This window comes from Carya illinoinensis, chromosome 1 (genome assembly GCF_018687715.1).
Source record: "Carya illinoinensis cultivar Pawnee chromosome 1, C.illinoinensisPawnee_v1, whole genome shotgun sequence".
Taxonomy (NCBI): domain Eukaryota; kingdom Viridiplantae; phylum Streptophyta; class Magnoliopsida; order Fagales; family Juglandaceae; genus Carya; species Carya illinoinensis.
Window position 1 is genome coordinate 45,900,780 of NC_056752.1, and position 23,378 is coordinate 45,924,157.

At 35.1% G+C, this 23,378-nt stretch overlaps 1 protein-coding gene across 1 annotated transcript; it reads right to left on the reverse strand.

Annotated features, from left to right (window-relative positions):
* Window positions 1–2,594: 2,594 nt before the first annotated feature.
* Window positions 2,595–10,863, reverse strand: LOC122277599 (ankyrin-3-like). The gene is made up of 2 exons (XM_043087665.1): window positions 10,150–10,863; window positions 2,595–3,298 (listed from the first exon to the last, which is right to left on the reverse strand). The coding sequence occupies exons 1-2, from the start codon at window positions 10,835–10,837 to the stop codon at window positions 2,673–2,675; spliced, it is 1,314 nt and encodes a 437-aa protein (XP_042943599.1). The 5' UTR covers window positions 10,838–10,863; the 3' UTR covers window positions 2,595–2,672.
* Window positions 10,864–23,378: the final 12,515 nt, after the last annotated feature.

Below are 23,378 nucleotides of genomic sequence, written 5' to 3' on the forward strand. Positions count from 1 at the left end.
GTTTAGACCAATTTGTCTCTCAAATATCTGTTATAAAATCAATACAAAAATTCTCTCCAATAGACTAAAACAGGTCATGCATAAATTCATCTCTCCATACCAAACTGCCTTTCTCCCAAGAAAATTTATCCAAGAAAATACCATCTTAGCATAGGAAGTCTTCTGCGTGTTGAAAAACAACAAGGGGAGACAAGGACTTATAGCTATTAAGATAGATATTGAGAAAGCTTTTGATTTCATGGAGTGTGACTTTTTTATTGCCATCCTTTCTAAACTTGGTTTTCATCACACCTAGATCAATTGGATTAAGGAATGCATCACCACAGTCTCCTATTCAGTAGTGACCAATGGGAAACCAGATGGTATATTTCACCCATCAAAAGGACTAAGGCAACTAGATCCCCTATATCCTTTTCTTTTCAGCCTAGGGAGTAAAGTCCTCTCAATGCACATTTGCTAAAAGGAACAACTAGGAAGTGTAAAGGGTATTAGAATTAGTAAGAATGGACCCTTTCTCTCTCATTTGCTTTTTGCAGATGATCTCATCCTTTTTGGTTAAGCTATAGCCCAAAATGCTCAAGCTTACTCTGACTTCCTTGAACTGTACTCCTCTTGGTCAAGTCAAAAAATTCACACAACCAAATCCTTCATCCAATTTAGTAGAAATAGTAAACCATCCATCACTAGGGAAGTAAGAGAAATCTTCAATTTCAAAATTTCACCTACTAGGATCATATACCTTAGCCTTCCTCTCAGCTTTGGCTCCTCAACTCAACATCACTTTAAGGAGATCTCAGAAAAAATTCATAGTAAATTAGTTGGATGGAAAACAAAACTCTTATCACAAGTTGGTAGAACAACACTCGTCAAATCAATTGCTTGTGCCATACTTTCCTATACTATGTCCACCATTTGGATCCAAAAAAATATCTCCAGGAAGATTGACAAGGCCTTAATGAGATTCTGGTGGGGTTTTGATTCTAACAAAATTCATAAGTTCACTCCAATATCTTAGAACTCCATCTGCAAACCCAAGTCAATAGGTGGTCTTGGTATTAGTTTAGTGGCTAACTTTAACAAAGCCTTGCAGAGCAAATTAGGTTGGCATCTGATTAGTGAGGAAAACATCATTTGTAAATGCACATTGTCTAAAAAATTGTTGAAAAACTCCTCTTGACATTCTGCTACAACAAAGCCCACTGATTCTAGATTCTGGAAAGGTACGATGAAACAAAAAAAATTTCATAGCTTCCAGTGTCTGCTTCAAGATTAACAATGGAGTTGATACCAAAATTTGATTTGACCCGACCCCTGGGATCCCACAAGACCTCTAATTGAGAGTTTCAAAACTAACATTGGAGGAACCTAGGAGATGGAATACTCTTGTTCTCCAGGCTCTTTTCTCATAAGAACCAGTTGCTGAAATCCAAAAAATTCACCTCAAGCGGTATCATTTCCATAACTAGCTAGACACCCCTAAATGGATTCATCATTCTTTGGGTAAATTCTTTGTTAAGTATGTTTATGCTACAATTACTCTCCAATCAAATGGTCACAATGCCTCTCATTCTTCCCCTGATTGGAAAAAACTATGGTCTTTAAAAATGCAAGATAGTTTAGAATTATTCATTTGGAAAACCTTAAACGACATTTTACCAACTAGGTCTTTGTTAAGCAATTGTATTTCCTTCAGAGAAGATCATAAACTTTGTCCTATCTATTAGATGGAAGTAGAAACTATTGCTCACCATTTCCTGAGCTGCTTTTACTCTAGAATCCAATGGAGACAATCTCCATAGCCTCTAAACATTTCCTCACTATTGAATATAGGCATCAACAGTTAGATAAATATAATTTTGGACCCTACAGGCAACCTAAATCTGTTGACCAGTGAATCTTATCACTTCCAAATATTTTCTGTTCTAGCAATAGACAACCTTTGGTTCACTAGAAATCAGATAATCCATAATATCACAACTCCAACTATTGAGCAGTTTGTCAAAAGCACCATAGAAACTTACAAAGAACATTGCAAATCTTGGACATGGAAAATTGCTGAAATCACCCCCAAATGGATCCCACTTTCACTAGAAGATATGTTTTCAATAATATTTGATGTAGCAGTTAGAAAAGAAAGAAAAACATCAGCAACAGTTTGCAGATTACATAATGGATCCAAGAGATTTGTGATAACCAGATTCATAAGCAGCACTAATCCCAATCTAGGAAAGGCTATGACAACTTTCATAGGAGTTCAAGAAGCACATTCATAGCATATCAAAAAAATCATCATTGGAGGTGACTCCTCAAATTCCATCTCATGCATCAATCAACCACAGAAAGTAAATAATTGGGAGATAGAAGGTATAATTAGAGATACACAATTTCTACTAAAAGACTTCAAAACCTGGAGGTCAGTCAAGATACATCGATCCCAAAATTGATGCATGAATTCCATTGCGCAATGGGCACATTCCAATAAAGAGTTTGGAAAAATTCCTTTAATTAAAATCCCACAATGTTTGTTAGACACTCACAGTGGAAAAGATCCCCCCCCCCCCCCCCCTTTCTATTAGTTTATTTGTATGATGAGTTCAATTTGGAAGTTTTCATGTATCAAACAATTGCTTTTATTAATGAAGTTCCTTTGCTAAGAAAATAATAATAATTTCTTATTTTTGGGGTATGAAAAATAAAAGGATTATATATGTTACCTTTTGGATTGATACATCTGTCACAGTTAAAGCGATTTCCCAAGCATGAAGGTTTTCATTGTTGAAGGCCATCTTATCGACTCTAGGGTCAAAGAAGAGATTGTCTTTGCCAATGGTATGCCAATGATCATTGGTGTCGAGCCAACAGGAAGAACGTCGAAGAAGATAATGTAAAGGTGTATTTCCATCTGTGTCCTTTTGATTCAAAAGATTGCCAAGAGACCTATTCTCCAGGATGGCTCCAATGATTAGTTTTATATGCTGATAAGCTTCAAAATCATCTAGAATGGGGTCGTCCGCAGCAAAGTGGAGTACATTCCAGCCTCTCTTGTCAACCAATTCACAACAATCTGGACAACTTGATATAATCTTTTCCATAACCATATGATGGCCACGATGAGCTGCAATGTGAAGAGCAGTTCTACCATCTTTGTCTTTCATGTATGCTACATCTCTGTCATATTCTAGCAATAGCATTGTTGACTTAATTTTATTGTAGTGTGCAGCCAAGTGAAGTGGAGTCCAACCCTTTTGGTCTGCTTCTTTACTTATACCTTCGATTCTTTGAATTAGCTCGATCACTTCTAAAATATACCAAATAATCATTTCATAATTGAAACTAAGCATCAAGGACTTGTTACGTGATAGGAAAAAAAAAATCATAACATGAATAAAATCTCGATCCATATGTGTCACTTGTTATTGTTAATGTTATTATGTGGTTGGTCTAAGTGATCTACTGCCAAATTGTCAATTAGTAGCCTTTAGGAAAATAAAAATATGTCAATTTTCCTATAATGTATATTTCATGAGTTCAATTGTGAAAGGTTTTGGGAACAATTGATGATCCAGAGACAAACTAGAAGTAGAGTAGCTGAAGTAAATGATTAAAACATAAAAAATTACACAAACAACATCAATATTTAAGTGGTTTGTCTTGAATAATTGCCTAAGTCCACTGGCGGAGTCGATCAAAGAATTCACTATCACAAAGATGAAGTTATAAATGAGAGGAACCACAACTCACTTCTTCCCCAAAGTCCCAATATACCCAAAGAGCTTAAGTAATGGCACAAAGAGAAGAAACAAAAAATACTCCTTAATACCGAAGCCCCAATACACCTAATGAGCTTAGCATCACTCTATAAGGAGTTCCCTCTATTTTCTCTCAGGAAAATCACCTCTCTCTCGTTCTGGCTGCTTCCCACAAAAACACAACATTTTGCTTATATAGTGAGGCATCAAAAAACTAATTTGCATAAGTTTGCTTAAGCGGAGTGTCAAGCGAGCATCAAGTGAACTAACAAACTTACATTCACTTAAGTCACCCATTGAGTGCTTCTCGAGTGGTGTGACAAATCAATATTCGCTCAAGCAGAGTGTTGAGCAACCCATTAAGTGAAAACTAGGGTTAGTGCTTCACCATTGCTTGTTTGTCAAGTGAAAATATGTGTGGCCTTTGCTCAAGCCCACTGTCATGTAAGTGTCGAGTGAAGAATTTATTTGGAGTTTTTCAAACTAAAAATCAAGTCACATCTCAACAAATCTCCACCTTGGCTTGAATTCCTCAAGCCTAAACAAAATTGAGTTCCATTGACAAGACTCCTCCAACAAATCCCCTAAGGAACTTACAAATCTCGAACACCAATCAAATTTAAACAAAGTTTGAACTTATGTGGAGGAACTAACTTTGTCATCATATCAATTGGGTTTTCAATGGTAGTAATCTTTTGTACTGCTATCCCCCCTTTGGTAACAAATTCCCAAAGGAAATGATATTGAACATCAATGTGTTTGGTCCTCTCATGATATATTTATTTTTGGTCAAGTGTATTGCGCTCTGGCTATCACAAAACACAAAGGTTCCCTCTTAATGTAGGCCCAAATCGCTGACCAATCCTCTCAACCAAATGGCTTCCTTCATTACTTTTGCTATTGCCATGTACTCTGCTTCTATAGTTGATAAAGCAATGGTTGATTGTAGCATTGCTTTCCAACTAATGGTACAACCACACAAAGTGAAGACATACCTTGTAAGAGATCTTCTCTTATCTAAGTCTCCAACATAATCAAAATCAACATAATCAATGACATTTGAACTAATGTCACTTCCTCTATCAAAGACCAAGCCAACATTCGAAGTGCCTTTCAAATACTAAAGTATCCATTTCACTGCTAGCCCATGAACTTTACTCAGATTAGCCATATACTTGCTAACAATGCTCATTGCTTGTAAAATGTCTAGACAAGTACAAACCATTGCATACATAATACCGCTCTCTGCACTAGAATAAGAAACGCAGGACATCAAATGCTCCTTCTCGTCATTCCATGGAGATAGAGATTATGAAAGTTTCAATTGTGCGGCGAGCGGCGTACTCACTGATTTGGAATTGTCATTCCAAATCTCTCAAGCACCTTCTCAATGTACTTCTTATGGGATAAGTACAACTTCCCAGCTCTTCTATCTCTATTGATTTTTATCCTTAAAATCTTCTTTGCAGCGCCTAAATCTTTCATCTTGAACTCATTACTGAGTTAAATCTTCAACTTGCTAATGTCTGACATGCTTTTGGCAACAATGAGCACGTCATCAACATAAAGCAACAAATAAATGAAAGAGCCATCATACAATTGTGTGTGGTTGACACAGCTATTATAGTTTCTTCTTGAACCCTGATAAGCCATAAATGTGTCAAAGTGTTTATACCATTGCCTCGGAGACTGCTTCAAACCATATCATAATTTTTTCAACTTCCATACAATTTCTTCTTTACCTTTAACAACGAACTCCTCTGGCTGACGGAAGAATGTTGTTTTAACATCAAGTTATTGAAGGTCTAGATCATACAAAGCAATCATGACAAGCAACATGTGAATAGAAATATGTTTCACAACTGGAGAGAAAACTTCATTCAAGTTAACACCTTCTCTCTGCTGGTAGCCATTTGCAACTAAGCATGCCTTGTATCTTGCATCTTCAATGCCTTGGATTCCTTCCTTCTTATTCAACCAATAATCTTTGTCTTTTCAAGCACTTTAACCAAATCTCAAGTTTGGTTCTTATAAAGAGATTCAATCTCTTCCTTTATAGGCATGCACTACTGTGCAGACTACTTACTCTTGATAGCTTCTGAATATATAGAAGGCTCGTGACTAACAATATTCTTTGCCATAGTAAGTGCTTACACCACCAAATCTGCATAAGCATACCTCTGAGGCAACGTAATCTACCTCCTCTGTCTACCAGTAGCAACATTGTAGTCTTTTTCACCCTATGTGTCATCATCATAATCAGAATCATGCTCATTTGCAAAAGCATGATCTTGAGTGCTAGCTTGCACTCCTTGTGAAGCTTCAACTTGCAACTCCACCTTCTTGACATTGCACTTCTCTCACTTCAATGGACTCTTTCTTCAAAATAATAATGGATGATATATTAAAGACAACAGCTATGCTGAATACAAATTTTGGTGATTTAGGATTAGTGAACCATAATTTGTATCCTTTCACCCAACTAGCATATCCAAGCCCTTGTTTGCCTTTGGCTCAAGCTTACCTTCATTCACATGAAAATAAGTAGGACAACCGAATATCTTCAAATTGGAATAATTAGCAAAAGTGCAAGACCATACCTCATTTGGAGTCTTTAAATCAATAGTCATGGTAGGAGAACAGTTTACCAAACAATAAACTATGTTGACTGTTTCATTCCAAAAGTCTTTTGACAAGCTGACATTCGAAAGCATACTACGGGCTCTCTCCAAGAGAGTTCAATTCATCCGTTTAGGTACTTCATTTTGCTGTGAAGTGTGTCTAACTGTACAGTGCTTGACAATACTTTCATTTTTGCAAAATTTATCAAATTCACCACTACAAAATCCATCCCATTGTCAGTTTGAAGTTACTTTACCTTCTTACCTGTCTGATTCTCAATCAAAACCTTCCATTGTTTGAAATTTTCAAACATATCACTCTTTTGCTTCAAAAAACAAATCCAGAGTTTTCTTGAATGATCATCAATGAACGTGAGTAAGTATTAAGCTTCACCTTTGGAAGGAATAGAAGATGGATCCCAAAAATTAGAATGAATGTAGCTCATGGTGCTCTTAGTTTTGTGGACACCTGTAGAGAACTAAACTCTGCACTTCTTCTCAAAGACATGGTGCTCACAAAAGGCTAGCTTCCCTATTAATAGATGACTCAGTAAACCCTGCATACTCAAGATGAACATTCTTTTTTCACTCATATAGCCTAATAGTATATGCCATAACTGAGTATTATCTGAATTAGGATTGTCTAAAGTCAATAATGCAGCTTTACTAGTCGTTGTACTACCCTAAAGAAAATAAAAACCATCAGCCTTATTTTCCTTCATTACAACCATAGAGTTATTGTTGACTCTAATAACTCCACCTTCACCCATGTACCAGAAATCAAGGGAGTCAAGAGTGCCCAAAGAAATAAGATTTTTTTTCTCAAATTGGAATGTGCCAAATGTTGGACAAAGTTTGATTAATTCCATCATACATTTTAATCTTGATTGAACCAATCCCAACAATTTTACAAGCCATCTCATTTTTCACCAAAATGGAACCACCATTGATTGGTTCATACGTCATGAAACAATCACTTTTGGGACACATATGAAACGTGTAAGTCAAGTCCATAACCCACTTGTCACCAAAACAAATACTAGGGCTACTAATTGCTAGGACAATATCTAACCCACTAGAATTTTCTTTGGCAATGCTAATAGCATTAGAGGAACTTGTACTTTTCTCCTTATTCTTCAATTTTGAACACTCATTCTTGTAATGACCAAACCTATGTCAATAGTGACATTTAACATTTTTCTTGTTAAATTTCGATCGTGAGCTGTTTCTAGATTTACCCTACTCTTCTCCAAACTTCTTTCACTAGTTCTACCTTGGCTAGAGGAATATTTAACAAACAAGCCATCAACTTACTTATCTTTGCCTTTAACATTCAATTTTGTTCTCAACCCCTTAGAATTCAAAGCAGATTTTACATCTACCAAGGAGATGGTATCTGCACCATATAACATCGAGTTCACAAAATTATTAAATGACATAGGCAATGAACACAATACAATTAATAAGGCTTGATCTTTTTTTCAAGTTTAATATCAATGTTCTTCAAATCCATAATGAATTTATTAAATTCATCTAGATGTTAAAAAATAGGAATACCTTACTTCATCTTGAGAGTGTATAATCGTTGCTTCAAATGCAAACGGTTAGTGAATAACTTCTTGTTATACAAACTCTCAAGTTTATTCCAAAGACCCACAATGGTCTCTTCGTTCGCAACCTCTCACTCCATCGAAGAGAGACAACACGACTGCACTTTATGTTTTCTCTTCATCTTCCTTTGTTGATGTAGAAGGTTCATCTCACATCTTCTCATCCAAAAATTTCTCCAAGCCTTGTTGTCGTGTCATAACAAAGCTCTCATCTTGATGCACCATAGGTTGAAACTATTTTGACCATCGAGTTTCTCTACTTCAAATTTCGCCTTAGCCATCTCTTAAAAACAAATATCCTCCACACAACACTCTGATACCAGTTTGTTTGGAACGAGTGGTGATCTAGAGACGAACTAGAAGTAGAGTAGTGAAAGCGAAGGACAAAAAATTCAAAAATCACATAAAAAATACCAAGATTTAAGTGGTTTGGCTTGAACAATAGCCTAGGTTCACTAACGGAGTCGATCAAGGAATTCACTATCACAAAGATGAAGTTACAAGGAGAGGAACCACAAATCACTTCTTTTCCAAAGCCCCAATACACCCAAACAGCTCAATAAATGATACAAAGAGAAGAAATGCACCGAAAGGCACCCACCCACCATTTCCTTTCTTGGTTTATTAGGCACACACACAACCCACGTAATTGATGCAGCAAATTGCTGCACCGAAAGTGGGTTGCTCTGCTATAAATAGGAGAGCTTAATTGTGCAGAGGAGAGTGCGTGGAGAGAAAGAAGAGAGAAAGAGAGTGGGTAAGTAGAGAGAGTTTACAGAGAGAGATTTTTTGTAAAAATTATTTCATAGTGAAGTTACAGCAATTGTGGACGTAGACAATTGCCGAACCACGTTAAATTTCGTCTCTCCTTTTATTTAGAATCATCTCTGTCTCCGACTAGTCCACAACACTTGCCTGGGCAGGGGAACCAATAACCGAGCATAACTTATGGCTCTATTGTTGGGAATTCGTAAATGCCGTAATTTGGGTATCAATAACATTATTTTTGGAGCTAGATTCCTGTTGGTGGTCAACTGCTTGAAAGAAGGGAAGTGTAGTTTGTGGTATTTGGAGAATTTTTGGGAGGAAATCAGTTGTCTTTTATCAAGGTAGCAGATTTCCTTGCTAGGATGGTAGTAGTGGCTGCAATGAAGACTGGTTTACACAAGATGACATTCCTTTTTAGCTCAAGGGCATCCTTGGTACTAATCGTAGCGGCTTACCTTATTTACGCAAGTCCTAGAAATTTTTGGTTGAGCTGTTGGGCGGTGTCGCCTACTGGGAGTTTGGCTTTTACACGGTGTCATTTGAAATTTCATTGTTTTATGTTGCACTGTTTTAAATTGTATCTAGTATTTTTGCAGCGCCAGTCCTTGTATAAGGTTTTCCTCCGCCACATATGAGGATGATTTATTAATAAGGATGCCTAACCTCCCACCTCTAAAAATTACAATATATATATATATATTATGTTAAATTAGCACACTGCTCATATTACATCTCTTTATATTTCAGGCAATGCAATCCTTAGGGTCTGTTCGAGTATGATGTAAAATCACATGTTTTGCCGTCTACCATTGGATTGGGTTTTTTTTTTAATGAATATTGTTAATTTTCGAGAATGTGTCACGGAAGTGATGGATTATATAGTATATTGGTCCATGACGGATATGTTTCTCTTTAGTGAGGCTATAATATATACTAGAATGAAGTTTATTGGTAGAAGAGTGAGGCAAGAAAATGATCAGAGTAAAACGGGGGGTTTTCTCTACAGAGTACTTCTCTACACTATCTCTTGTAAGGGATTTTATCCAAATCATTAGCGGTGCTTTCATATTTTATTTGGGTTAACAAACACACTCTGAGGGTGTGATATTGTGCATGAGAATTGAGTTGAGTGGGTTTTATGTCAATCTAGTGGAGAGGTAAACTCCTAAACTTCTCTTGATAATGAGTTTCTGCATTGTCGAAAAATGGAGGTTGGCCCGGGTGAACCCAGCTGACTCGACACAAACAACGAATAATTCGAGTCAGTAATACCTGGTTCCTCCCAACTTGCTGCAGCTGACTCCACACAAAATCGTACAAACTTTATTGTATTTACTATATAAGCATTACTGTAAGCCGATTGAATCATAGAGGCTAGAATGATGAAAAAAGCAGTAATACCTGGTTCCTCCCAACTTGCTGCAGCATGCAAAGCCGTTCTACCAAGGGGGCCATTATAAGCTGGAGATTTGCAGGTGTCTATAATTGTGATCACAATATCCCGAAAGTTTCTCTCGGCGGCCATGTAAAGTGGAGTCTCACCAGCACCATTGGCAAAATATGAAAATTCTGGGTCTTCTTCCATCAACAGTTTCGCCGCCTCTAGATGATTGTAGCGCACTGCCTCGTGCAAGGCCGTGTCTCTCTCTTTGTTCGTCATCCTCAGCATCTCCCGGGCCGATCTAAACCCGCTTTCGAGGTCTTGATGGATAAGATTTGCTCGTTCAAGAAGGAATTCAATTACCGCCCTATGTCCGTATCTTGCTGCAATGTGCAAAGGAATTTCATCATTAGCATTGCCTTGCCACAAAAGTAAAGGATGTATTTTGAGAACTTCATCTACAAAGTTAGTCGGTGACTCTGCTTTTGCAACGTCAAGGGATGTGATATAAATATGAAGAACTGTGTTTTTGTTTGGTGTTAGCGGGACATGATTAGGATGTGTCCCATGAACTTTAAAGAACTCGATGTCTCCTTGCGCTGCAGCTTCGTAGAATTTCGGATCCATGCGAGTGACGTTCTCTCTTTCCCTGGGCTGACTAGTATTACCAGATGATCCAGAACCTTCGAACGAACTGGAGGCAGCCATTTTGATTTGTATTGAATCTTAATATATTGTCTCTTCACTTAAATTTGATAGCTTCTACGCCTCAATTTATACTCTCGCAAATTCTCGAAAGCAAAAGCGCATGGAAAAGAATGTCATCCCCTTTTGCCGAATAAAGAGATCATTGAACAGAATTTAACTTTTTTCTGGCTAGAAGCAACTAATTAGTATTACACTTTTTGATTCAGAGATAAGACGAGATGAGATGAGATGAGATAGTTTTAGATGAAAGATAAAAATTAAATAAAATATTATTATTATTGTTTTAAAATTTGAAAAAGTTGAATTATTTATTATATTTTATGTAAAAATTTAAAAAAAAATTATAATAATGAATAATATAAGATGAGATGAATTGGGATGAAATGAGATCACCTCCCAATCCAAATAGTAGCATATAAATGCTTAAATGAAAACTTTTGATGGCCCAAGATACATGAAGTGGTAGGTCACGACGCGCGTACGTACTCCAGAAAAACACTTCCTAGTGATGTAAAAATTAATTAGTAGAGACATGAGTCCGTCGAAATCACTCCAATACTACTTAAGTTTTTGTTTTTTTTTTTAATGCTTAGGTTTTGTGACACTGGTCAGAATTTAGATTAATTCTAACGATTAGTTATAATAAATAATCAAAGTAAAGAAGACAAGAGATTTGCTCAAAACACAGAAAATAACTTTGTTCTCAATTGAAAATTTATCAAAAATCAAGAATCGTCCAACAAACTCACAAGCCGAGCTAAAACAGCTGTAAATCCAAAAAATCATAATTTTAATAAAAATAGAAAAATTCAAATAAACACATCTAAAATAAATACATAATTAAAGAAGTAATCCATCAAAAATTTGGCCAAAATTTGATTCAAAATCACTTCTTAGAAACGAAATATTACCATCAAAGGCAAAAAATATCTAAAATTAGGGATTTGAAGAGGAAAATAGCTAATTTTTGGCTTGAAAACGATGTACACAAAGTATAGCTAGGTGACCACATGTCGAAAATAGCTTTTTGAATTAAGGTCATATGTACCAATCCGATACCTATAGCTAAACTTATGGTCAAAATGCTGACACATGCTCAAAGTTACCCCAAATCAAGAAATAATAACTATTTTCTGCTTGACTTGCACTGACATGCAGTCTTGAGATAATTCAGCGCCATCAACATGCAATCTAACAGCTCAACATCATCTAACTTAGATCCCCCTACATCATTTTGGGACACAAATTAGCATCTGCGTACTATAAGAAAGCCTAGTTCTCTCATTTAAAAATTCTTTCTTTGTGATATCTCATATATAATCTGTAATTATGTGCAAGGAAGTGATAAATGGGATTTCATATTATTTGGGAGGAAAAATTTTTAACTTCTTTATCATGATTCCTGTGAGTTCCAATTGTAGCATTGATCATTCCTTTTGCAATATGAGCCTATATGTAGCTTAGGCATCTTTTGAGTTGTTACAAATATCCTAAGTTAGGAACCAAATTAATTACAAAGTTACAAATTATCATAATTAAGGCAATATATATACATTGGCACTTTGTATTCATGAACTAAATTTAAATTATAAAATATATTTTAGAAACCAAATCCTTAATTTGTTAATATTTTTAACTTAAACTATGTGAGGATTTTGATTTCTTCTCAACGTTGCCATCTTCAAATTGAAGCCATCATCAAGAAAAACCATACAAGACCGAATTCAAAGTTAAAACATTATAAGAAAACAGCATATTTGTTGCCAATTAATTCTTACCAAAATGAGTATATTTTCATCACAAATTGTCATTCTCATTATAAATAACTCGTCATAAATGTTCGATTTTCAAAGAAAAAGATTCTTGAAAACATATGTAATAATCATATGTCATCATATAATTGAGGCAAATCTATTAGAAAAGGTTTCTGTAATTTGGAAATTGGCAAAAAGACAGGTAATCCGTAGCTTGTCACAATTCCTAATGACCTAACTTGATTAACACGTTTTATTAATTGGGTTGGGTTAAGATTGACTGATTAATGATGAATCCAAATAATTTCTCACGAATTGACACCTTCAAGATCACATTGTTATACTCGCAAAAGAGTGAGACACATGAGGATACACTAATGATCAACACAACTTCCTTTTTGGTTTTTGAGAAACCCACCAATCAACATGAGTTTCTTTCTTCTTTTTGAGCGAGCCAACATATTTTACTTTCATTTTCCCTTTCGCTCGGTGAAGCATTATAAAAGATAACAAGCATTATAAGAAAGGACAAAATGTGGTAGATCGAAGCAATGAACAAAGAAGAATGTATGGTGCAATGAGCGACATTTTGTGGTTTCAATGACTAATTTATACATTACATTTCTCCGGAAACGGTATAGTGTGGTAGAAAAAATTAACTAAAGTATTTGAAAAATCAAATAGAGAGAATTAAATCAGTTTAGAAAGTAAGAATAGAGTACATGAGTGATTGTTCCTATGAACAATGCGTCAACAGAAGTGTGGTTTCAAACAGTTACTTATACACTACATTTCTTCTAAAAGAATAAAGTGTGATAGAAGTAATGAACTAAATAATCTGAAAAATCAAATAGAGAGAATTAAATCAATTTTAGAATGTAAGAATAGGGTACAAGAGTGACGGATACTGTTATGGTCATAAGAACCATGAATGAACAAAAATGTGGTTCAAATGGTTATTTCTACACTAGATTTCTTTGGAAAGGATAAATTGTGGCGGAAGTAATGAACTAAAACATCTGAAAAATCAAGGAGAGAAAATTAAACCAACTTTTGAAAGTAAAAATAGAATACATGAGTGACGGATACTGTTATATATGTTCATATGAACAGTGCGTGACAAGAAGGGTGTGGTTTCAAAAAACTATTTATACATTACATTTCTCTAGAAAGGATAAAATGTGGTAGAAATAATGAACTAAAGCACCTGAAAAATCAAGGAGAGAGAATTAAATCAACTTTAAAAAGTAAGAATAGAGTACATGAGTGATGAATCCTGTTAGGTTCATATGAACAGTGCATGAATAGAAGTGTGGGGTCAAAGAGTACTTATTTATAAATTGCATTTCTCAAGAATAGATAAAGTGCAGTAGAAGTAATGAACTAAAGAATATGAAAAATCAAATAGAGAGAATTAAATCAACTTTAGAAAGTAAGAATAAAGTATACGAGTGAAGGATACTGTTCTATTCATATGAAGAGTGCGTGAACAAAAGTGTGGTGTCAAGGAGTTGTTTATAAATTACATTTCTTTAGAAAGGATAAACTGAGGTAGAAGTAATGAACTAAAGCATCTAAAAAATCAAAGAGAGAGAATTAAATCAACTTAAGAAAGTAAGAGTAGAGTACACGCGAGTGACGAATCCTCTTATGTCTATATGAAAGGTGCATGAACAGAAGTGTGGTTTCAAAGAGTTATATATACACTATATTTTCCTGGAAATGATCAAGTGTAGTAGAAGTAATGAACTAAAGCATATAAACAATCAAAGAGAATGAATTAAATCAACTTTAAAAGTAAAGATAGAGTACATGAGTGACATATACTATTATGTTCATATGAACAGTGTGTGAACAGAAGTGTGGTGTCAAAGAGTTATTTATACACTACATTTCTATGGAAACGATAAAGTGTGGTAGAAGTAATTAACTAAAGCATCTAAAAAAGCAAAGAAAGAGAATTAAATCAACTTAAGAAAGTAAGAATAACGTACACAAGCAATGGATCCTCTTATGTTCATATGCAAAATGCAAGAACAGAATTGTGCTTTCAAAGAGTTATTTATACACTATATTTCTCCATAAAGGATAAAGTGTTGTAGAAGTAATGAACTAAAGTCTCTGAAAAATCAAGGAGAGAATTAAATCAACTTTAGAAAGTAAGAATAGAGAACATGAGTGACAGATATTTATTTTGTTCATATGAATTGTGAGAGAACGAAAGTGTGGTTTCAAAGAGTTATTTATACACTACATTTCTCCGGAATGGATAAAGTGTGGTAGAAGTAATGAACCAAAGCATCTAAAAACTCAAAGAGAGAGAATTGGATGAATTTTAGAAAGTAGGAACATAGTGCATCAGTGATGGATACTATTATGTTCTTATCAATAGTGCATGAAAAGAAGTAAGGATATAATTGGTTTGGTAATTGGGCTGGTCTATTTTGTCCTCTTTGGTCTGAGTCTGTGCAAAATGGGCCACATACAAAAAAGTCCAAAATCACCTTCTAATGTTTATTTTGGCTTAACATATATTTAATTGTCATTTTAATCATAAAAAATAACGTGAAAGGTATAAATGTGGTAGAAGTAATGAACAAAGAACATATGGTGCAATGAGTGACATTTTGTGGCTTCAAAGACTAATTTATACACTAAATTTCTCCGGAAACGGTTAAGTGTGGTAGAAAAAATGAACTAAAACATTTGAAAAATCAAAGAGAGAACAAAATCACTATAGAAACTAAGAATAGTGTACATGAGTGACTGTTCATATGAACAATGTGTGAACAAAAGTGTGGTTTCAAACAATTACTTGTACACTACATCTCACTGAAAAGAATAAAGTGTAGTAGAAGTAATGAACTAAAGCATCTAAAAAATCAAATAAAGAGAACTAAATCCACTTTAGAACATAAGAATAGAGTACAAGAGTGATTCTGTTCATATGAACCGTGCGTGAATAGAAATGTGGTTTCAAATAGTTATTTCTACACAAGATTTCTCTAGAAAGGACAATGTGTCAGAAGTAATGAACTAAAGCGTATACATAATCAAGCAGAGAAAATTAAACCAACTTTAGAAAGTAAGAATCGGGTACATGAGTGACAAATACTGTTATGTTCATAAGTATAGTGCGTGAACAGAAGTGTGGTGTCAAACAATACTTATTTATATACTACATTTGTCCATAATGGATAAAGTGCAGTGGAAGTAATGAACTAAAGAATATGAAAAGATACATACACTACATTTCTCTGGAAATGATAAATTGTGGTAGAAGTAATGAACTAAAGCATATAAAAAATCAAAGCGAATGAATTAAATCAACTTTAAAAGTAAAGATAGAGTACACGAGTGATAGATACTATTATGTTTATATGAATAGTGTGCAAAAGAACTGTGGTGTCAAAAAGTTATTTTTACACTACATTTCTCTAGAAAAGATAACGTGTGGTAGAAGTAATTAATTAAAGCATCTGAAAAATCAAAGAGAGAGAATTAAATCAGGTTAAGAAAGTAAGAATAGAGTACACAAGTGGTGGATCCTCTTATGTTCATATGCAAAATGCAAGAACAGAATTGTGCTTTCAAAAAGTTATTTATACACTATATTTATCCAAAAAGGATAGAGTGTCATAGAAGTAATGAGCTAAAGCCTCTGAAAAATCAAAGAGAGAATTAAATCAACTTTAGAAAATAAGAATAGAGAACACAAGTGACGGATATTTGTTCTGTTCATATGAACTGTGAGAGAACAAAAGTGTGGTTTCAAAGAGTTATTTATACATTACATTTCTCCGAAAAGGATAAAGTGTGGTAGAAGTAATGAACTAAAGCACCTTAAAAATCAAGGAGAGAGAATTAAATAAACGTTAGAAAGTAAGAATAGAGTACATGAGTGACAGATCCTGTTATGTTCATATGATTAGTGCATGAATAGAAGTGTGGTGCCAAAAAGTACTTATTATATACTACATTTATCTAGAATGGATAAAGTGCAGTAGAAGTAAAGAACTAAAGAATATGAAAAATCGAGAGAGAGAGAATTAAATCAACTTTAGAATGTAAGAATAATGTATACGAGTGAAGAATACTGTTATGTTCATATGAAGAGTGCGTGACCAGAAGTGTGGTTTCAAAGTGTTATTTATACACTACATTTTTCCGGAAAGGATAAAGTGTGGTAGAAGTAATGAGCATGCATCTGAAAAATGAAAGAGAGAGGATGGAACAAAGTGCATTAGCGATGGATACTATTATGTTCTGAGTCCGTGCATGAAAAGAAGTAAGGGGGTATAATCAGTTAGGTAATCTGGTCGGTCCATTCTGCTCAATTCGGTCTGAGTCTGTGCAAAATGGGTTAACATATAAAAAAGCCCAAAATCACCTTCTAATATTTATTTCGGCTCAACATACAAAGAGCCCAACATTTTAATTGTCAATAACATATTAGTTAATATTTAATATTATATTAAACATATATGGTTAATGATAATAGTTTATATGAAAATCACATAATTAAATTATACAACTATTACATAAAATTTAATTTTAAAAATAATTAAATTTATATTTATATGTATTTAGGTCAATCTAGCCCCGTCCAAAAAAATCATAGCCCGAGACCTGACGGAAAAACGAATTTTTGCAAATTAATGGATGGGCCATTAGTGTTATCGATTATGTTGGTTTTCCCATCTAGACCATGCTGTTAACTTACACCCCTAATCCCAAAATTATTTAGAGAAGTATCATATATCTTTATCCCATGTTTTCTCCTCTTGTATTACCTGTGCAACAATCATTAATCAAAGTTCAAACACTAATAAACTTTTTTTGTGTTTGTAGGCGAGCCACGATGTTTTTTTTGGCGAGCGAGCCAGCCACATTTTTTCTTTCCATTTTTCCTTCTCCACGGTTAAGCATTATCAAATTAAATAAGAAAGCATACAACAATAATAAATTAGAGCAAATGCAAGAAGAAGAATATATGTACATATATATATATACACGTATATATGGTGTAGTAAACGACATCAAGAAGAATGCCAAGTAATATATAATTTTTCATCTCATTTTCATCATACTAATGTAGTAGTGCCTATCAACCGTCATATCATCTCTTTAAAACAACAAATTCAAGAATTGATGGATAATGCTACAACATCTCATTAGGATAAGAATAAGAGGAGAGTGCTTTATATAACCCTCTCAATCCCAAAGTACTAATTCTTCATTTGCCGGTCATCTCCTCTCTTATCTTTCTCAAATTATCTATAATGAATATTAATTACTATATTAGTAGAATAAACAAACGATGGATAATACACTAAAGTTAAAAATTATGCTAATTTAAGATCCTTTTACTTGCAAACTGATTCAAAGGACACATTCAAATCTTGTCAATACACTAATAATTTAGGAACCACGTTGATTTGCAAGAGAACTTTTTTTTTTTTTTTTGAAATCTGCATTGAATACATTTCTCAATTGTTATCAATACAAAGTTTATCCTTTACAACCGAATGGTAAACACAATCAAGGACTTCCTCTAGCCAACAATGTTCCCCATCCATCTACAATGCCAATCTCGCTAGATGATGAGACACCTCATTACCTTTCCTATGAGCAAACTCAATTTTGCATCTCCCATTGTTACTCCACTTATGTTTTATGTCTTCTATGAGCTAGCCCCTCCAAGATTCAATTAGAAAAGAAAATATTTATGTAATGTGTTTGGCCAGTTTACCAAAGCACTATGTATTGAATATATAGATTTAAAATATAACAGAATGGAGCAAAAGGCGGAGAAAAAATAGGAGCTAAATTAGCTTACAGCTATACACTAACGTCTACTATATCTTTATAGAAATTCATAATTCAAATGAGTCCAACAGTCGAGCAATAGTTGATATTTCAGCTGATGATGTAGCACCAGATTGTGCAGAAAATTCTACAGCAGATGAAGGATGATCTTGAACTTCCTTAACACCCCTTGCAAACCTGCAAACAAAATCTGGTTTGGAATCATCAACAAATCTCTCTGGTTGCTCCATATATTCCTGTTCATCTAAGAAACCATGTAAAAATGCATTAGAGGCATCCAGTTGCTTAATAAGCCAATCAAATGTGACAACCAAGGATAGAACCACTCGAATGGTGGAAGGCTTGATAACTGGAGAGAACGTCTCAAGGTAGTCTATGCCACTACGTTGATCAAAGCCCTTAGCCACCAATCTTGCCTTGTATCTATCAATTCTGCCATCAAGTGTTTTCTTGATCTTATAGACCCATTTATTTCTTACAATATGATGGTGTGACGAGCGAAGACAGAGAGACCAGGTCCCATTGGCCATTAGTGCATCAAATTCTATGCCCATTGCTACTCTCCAATTTGGATTTGAGACTGCTTGACTGTAGGAAGTATGTTCCTGCTCATTAAAAACACTATAAAATAATTTTAATGGATGGAAAGTGGTGTCTAAGACCTTATAGTCGGAGAACTGTTTGGGCTTGAAGTGACCAGTTTTTTATCGTGTGAGCATATGAGGTATAGTAGCAGGATTTAGACTCTCTGATGGTTGGTATATTTGGATGGCTTGTTGGATATCGCAGGGTAGAAGGTCTAAATGAGGAGCTTCATGTATGGAAGAATCAATGGCAGGGTGGTCTATTGAGGTGGAGGGCCTATGTGTAGGAGATATAGGAATTTCAGTAGACAAAGGAGTAGAGGTGGTGGTGGACTCTGTATTAAAAATGTTAGTCAACAAGTTACTAGATAATACCGTATCAACCAAGTTTTTGAAATTACCAGATGGAAAAGCACTTCTTGAACTTTGTAGGACTTTGGTAGGTAGTCTATTGATTAAGTACACTGCCGTTTGGAAAGCATCAATCCAAAAATTTTGTTTAAGTGGTGATTGTGCTAACAGCGTTAAGACAAGTTCTTGAATGTGACTATGTTTCCTCTCAACTATTCCATATTGCTGAGAGGTATGTGAACAGGTTAATTGATAATATATCCCCGATTTTGATAAGAATTTAGTAAATTGTTTAGATAAAAATTCTCCTCCATTATCGGTCTGAAATTGTTTGATTGAGTAGGAGAATAAATTTTTAGCATGAGCCTCAAATTTAAGAAAAGTATCAAACACTTCTGATTTATTATGCAAGGAATAAATCCATGAAAACCTTAAAAAAATCATCTACAAACATAACATAGTAATGACAACCACTAATAGATGCTACAGGTGATGTCCAAACGTTAGAATGTACTAAAACCAAAGGATTAGTAGACTGTCGAATGGAATCTGGAAAAGGCATTTGCTTGCTTTCGCCAAGAGGACAAGCAGAAAAAAAAAGTTGATTTATTTGCTGCTAGTAAAATGGAAATGTAATTAGAACGCAAAAGAGACTGAAAAACTACCTATGAGGGATGTCCAAGTTGATAATGCCATTGCTCAGCAGAAGTCTTCTCTCCAATGGTGGCAATTAGACCATGAATTTTGTGAGGGAGATTTAAGTCGCCAACAATGGCATAAAGACCATTTTCAACTGGTCAATGGAGTAGAATTTGACCTGTCTAATTCTCGTTCACAGTAAAATCAGATCTAATAAGCAGAAAGTAATAATTGTTTTCTAAACAAAACTTATTAATAGACAAAAGATTAGTAAAGGCATGTGGACAGTGTAGGATATTTGATAAACGAAATTTGGTGTTGGCTATCTGTAAGGAGGTGGATCTAGTGCTTTTAATTAACAAACCTGTACCATTTCCTACAGTAACAGTTTCTCCTCCATTGAAAGCCAGTTGATGAGAGAGATTCTAATCATCAGACATTATATGAGCATTAGCTCCACTGTCTGCATACCATACTTAGTGTTCAAACTAAGCATTTGATTTAGCCACCATTGCTGCAAGTCCAGAGGGAGAATGACGTCCTTGATATGAAAAATCAAACTAGTGATAGCAGTCAATAGCAGTATGACCTGTCCAATCACATATTTGGTATATAGGGCGTGTACCAGTAAGGACCTTAGTTGAATTTTGGCGCATAACAAGCTATCCTGAGGAATGGCCTTGTTGAGAGTTGCTTGGATGAGCAGCAGAAATAGGTAATTTCTTCTTTGGTGGAAAAGACGGTTTCTTGTTGGCAGCAAAGGTAAAAGTAGTGTTGGAATTCAGCACTGAAATCTTCAAAGGTGAAGTCTTTATACATGGAAGCAAAGTTAAAAGAAGTTATAAAAGGATTGAACTCCTGGTTGAGACCTCCAAGGATGAACAAAATTAAATCTTGATCATCAATGGACTTCCCAGCTACTACAAGTTGATCTGCAATGGACTTAACACCTTCCAAATATACAAAACAGGTTCTTGAACCTTGTGTGATAGTCTACAACTGACGTTTCACATGAGCAATACGAGAATGTGACTAGCTGGAAAATCTGGTTTTAAGAGTAGTCCACACTTGTTTAGATGTGTTTAAACCATACACTGATGCAATGAGGTTTAGATTGATTAAAGATGAGATAATTCCAAGCAAAGCTTGATCTTTCTTATACCAGATTGTATAAGAAGGATTGGGAGAGTTATTAGGATTAGTCTTCTAAGGGATGGGATCAAAGCCTTCCACGAACCCCAGAAGTTCATTACTATAAAGGAATGGCAGAAATTGAAACTACCAGCCCAAGTAATTTGGGCCATCGAGTTTGAAGGATGCAAGTGGTGAGGTGTGGGAGAGATGGAGAGGGTTGTTGGTATTGACATCATTTGAAGATAAGGAGGAAGACATTATGCGGAAAGAAAAGTAGCGTGAGCTATTCCTGTCTGATACCAAATATTTCTATAATGTGTTTGGCCAACTTACCAATGCACTATGTATTGAATTGAGTATATAGATTTACAGTATAATAGAATGGAGCAAAAGGTGGAGAAAAAATAAGAGCTAACTTAGTTTATAGATGTACACTAACCTCTACCATATCTTTACAAAAAATCATAATTCAAACGAGTCCAATGGTCGAGCAATAGTTGATAATCCAACCGATGATGTAGCACCAGATTATGCAGAAAAATTCTGCAGCAGATGAAGGATGATCTTGAACTTCCTTACCAGAAACCTTAACAGATTCATTCTCTCTTTCAATTCTGACAACATCTATATCCTCTTTTGCACCTCCCTCAAATCACCTTATGGATTCCAATTTTTGAGCACACCGTCATTATCCTACATAAGGCATTGGCTTTTGCGATTTAGGGAGAATTCTCATATTCTCATATCTTCTAGCTGCACATAAGGAAGCAATAACATCTCCTCTGTAATCTCTTATTACAATTTCCATCCCCATCCTCTGCTGTTCCACATCCAGAACACCATCAAAGTTTGCTTTATATCAGTTTTTGGTTTAGTCCATCTACCACCCCTTCCCCTCTTTTCCTCATGTTGACCTGCTCTTCCTTTTATCTGCATAGCATCATAAAGGTCTTCCAATCCATTCACAACAGCCTGCAAAACTCTACTTGGACTTTCAAACTTGTTATTAAAAACAAAATTATTCCTTCTAGACCATATGTACTTCATTATAGCCACTACTCTTCCTATACATTCAGTTTGTATATTTGTATATAAGTTCTTCCACAACTGTACAAAGTTGCTATCACAAACGGGCCACTTTTGGACAAGACTATTTCTTTCTCCCCACACATCCCTTGCAGCTGGACAGCTCCAAAGAGCATGCATAATTGTTTCATCATCAGTTTGGCATATTGGATACTTCAAACATTCCACCACTCTTTTCTAGTATAACAACAACCTTGTAGGCAAAATATTATTCACAACTTTCCATAGAAAATGTTTAGGAGTAACAGGGATATCAAGCCTCCATATATTTCTCCACATATCATCCCCTTTATTCTGCTCAGAAGGACCACACTCTCCCCTCTGCCACTTTTGTTTTTCCATGTAGTAGGCACTCTTAACAGTGAAGACACCATTCTTTGAATTGTTCCATACCAGCTTATCTGCCACCCCATCCAAACTAACTAGTATTGCATATAGTACCTTAGCCTCCTCTTCATTGAAAATAGTCCCAACCACGTCTTCCTTCCATTGCCCCTTTTGGTCATCAATCAACTCACAAACTTTTGCATCCTTATGTAGAATTCTTACAAGTGACTGAACACAATGGGTAATGGGAGTAGGCAACCATTTCTAGCCCCAAATACATGTTGTTCTCCCATCCCCAATCCTCCATATCATACCTTCCTTCACTATTCTTAAATTCGACCATATGCTTTTCCAGATTAGTGAAGGTAAATTTCCCAATGGTGACTCCAGTAGCTACAGGTTTTTCAAATATTTATCTTTAAAGACCTTGGCTACCAATGAATGAGGCTTCTTAAGTAGGCTTCATCCTTGCTTTGCCAACATGGCACTATTGAAGCACTCAAAGTCTCTGAACCCCAAAACCCCTTTAGCCTTTGCTAACCTGAGACTCCTTCGCTGCTTCCAATGAATTACTTTCTCTTTTTTATAACTGGCCCATAAGAACCTAGCCATAAGTGCCTCAATCTCCTTGCATAGCTTCTTAGGCAACTGAAAAACATTCATTATATATGTGGGGATTGCTTGGAACACAGCTTTAATAAATACTTCCTTGCCAGCTCTAGACAAAAAGTTATTTTTCTAGTTTTCTATCTTCAACCAAACTCTCTCCTTAATTCTTCGAAAAGCATTATATCTTGATGTACCAACTATTACTAGAAGCCCTAAATACTTCTCATA

Bases quoted from the DNA above. Each gene is read 5' to 3' on its own strand.
- LOC122277599 (XM_043087665.1), bottom strand. From the start codon at position 10,837: ATGGCTGCCTCCAGTTCGTTCGAAGGTTCTGGATCATCTGGTAATACT. The intron at 3,299-10,149 runs GTATTACTGCTT...GGTATATTTTAG, and splicing joins AGCAAGTTGGGAGGAACCAG to AAGTGATCGAGCTAATTCAA.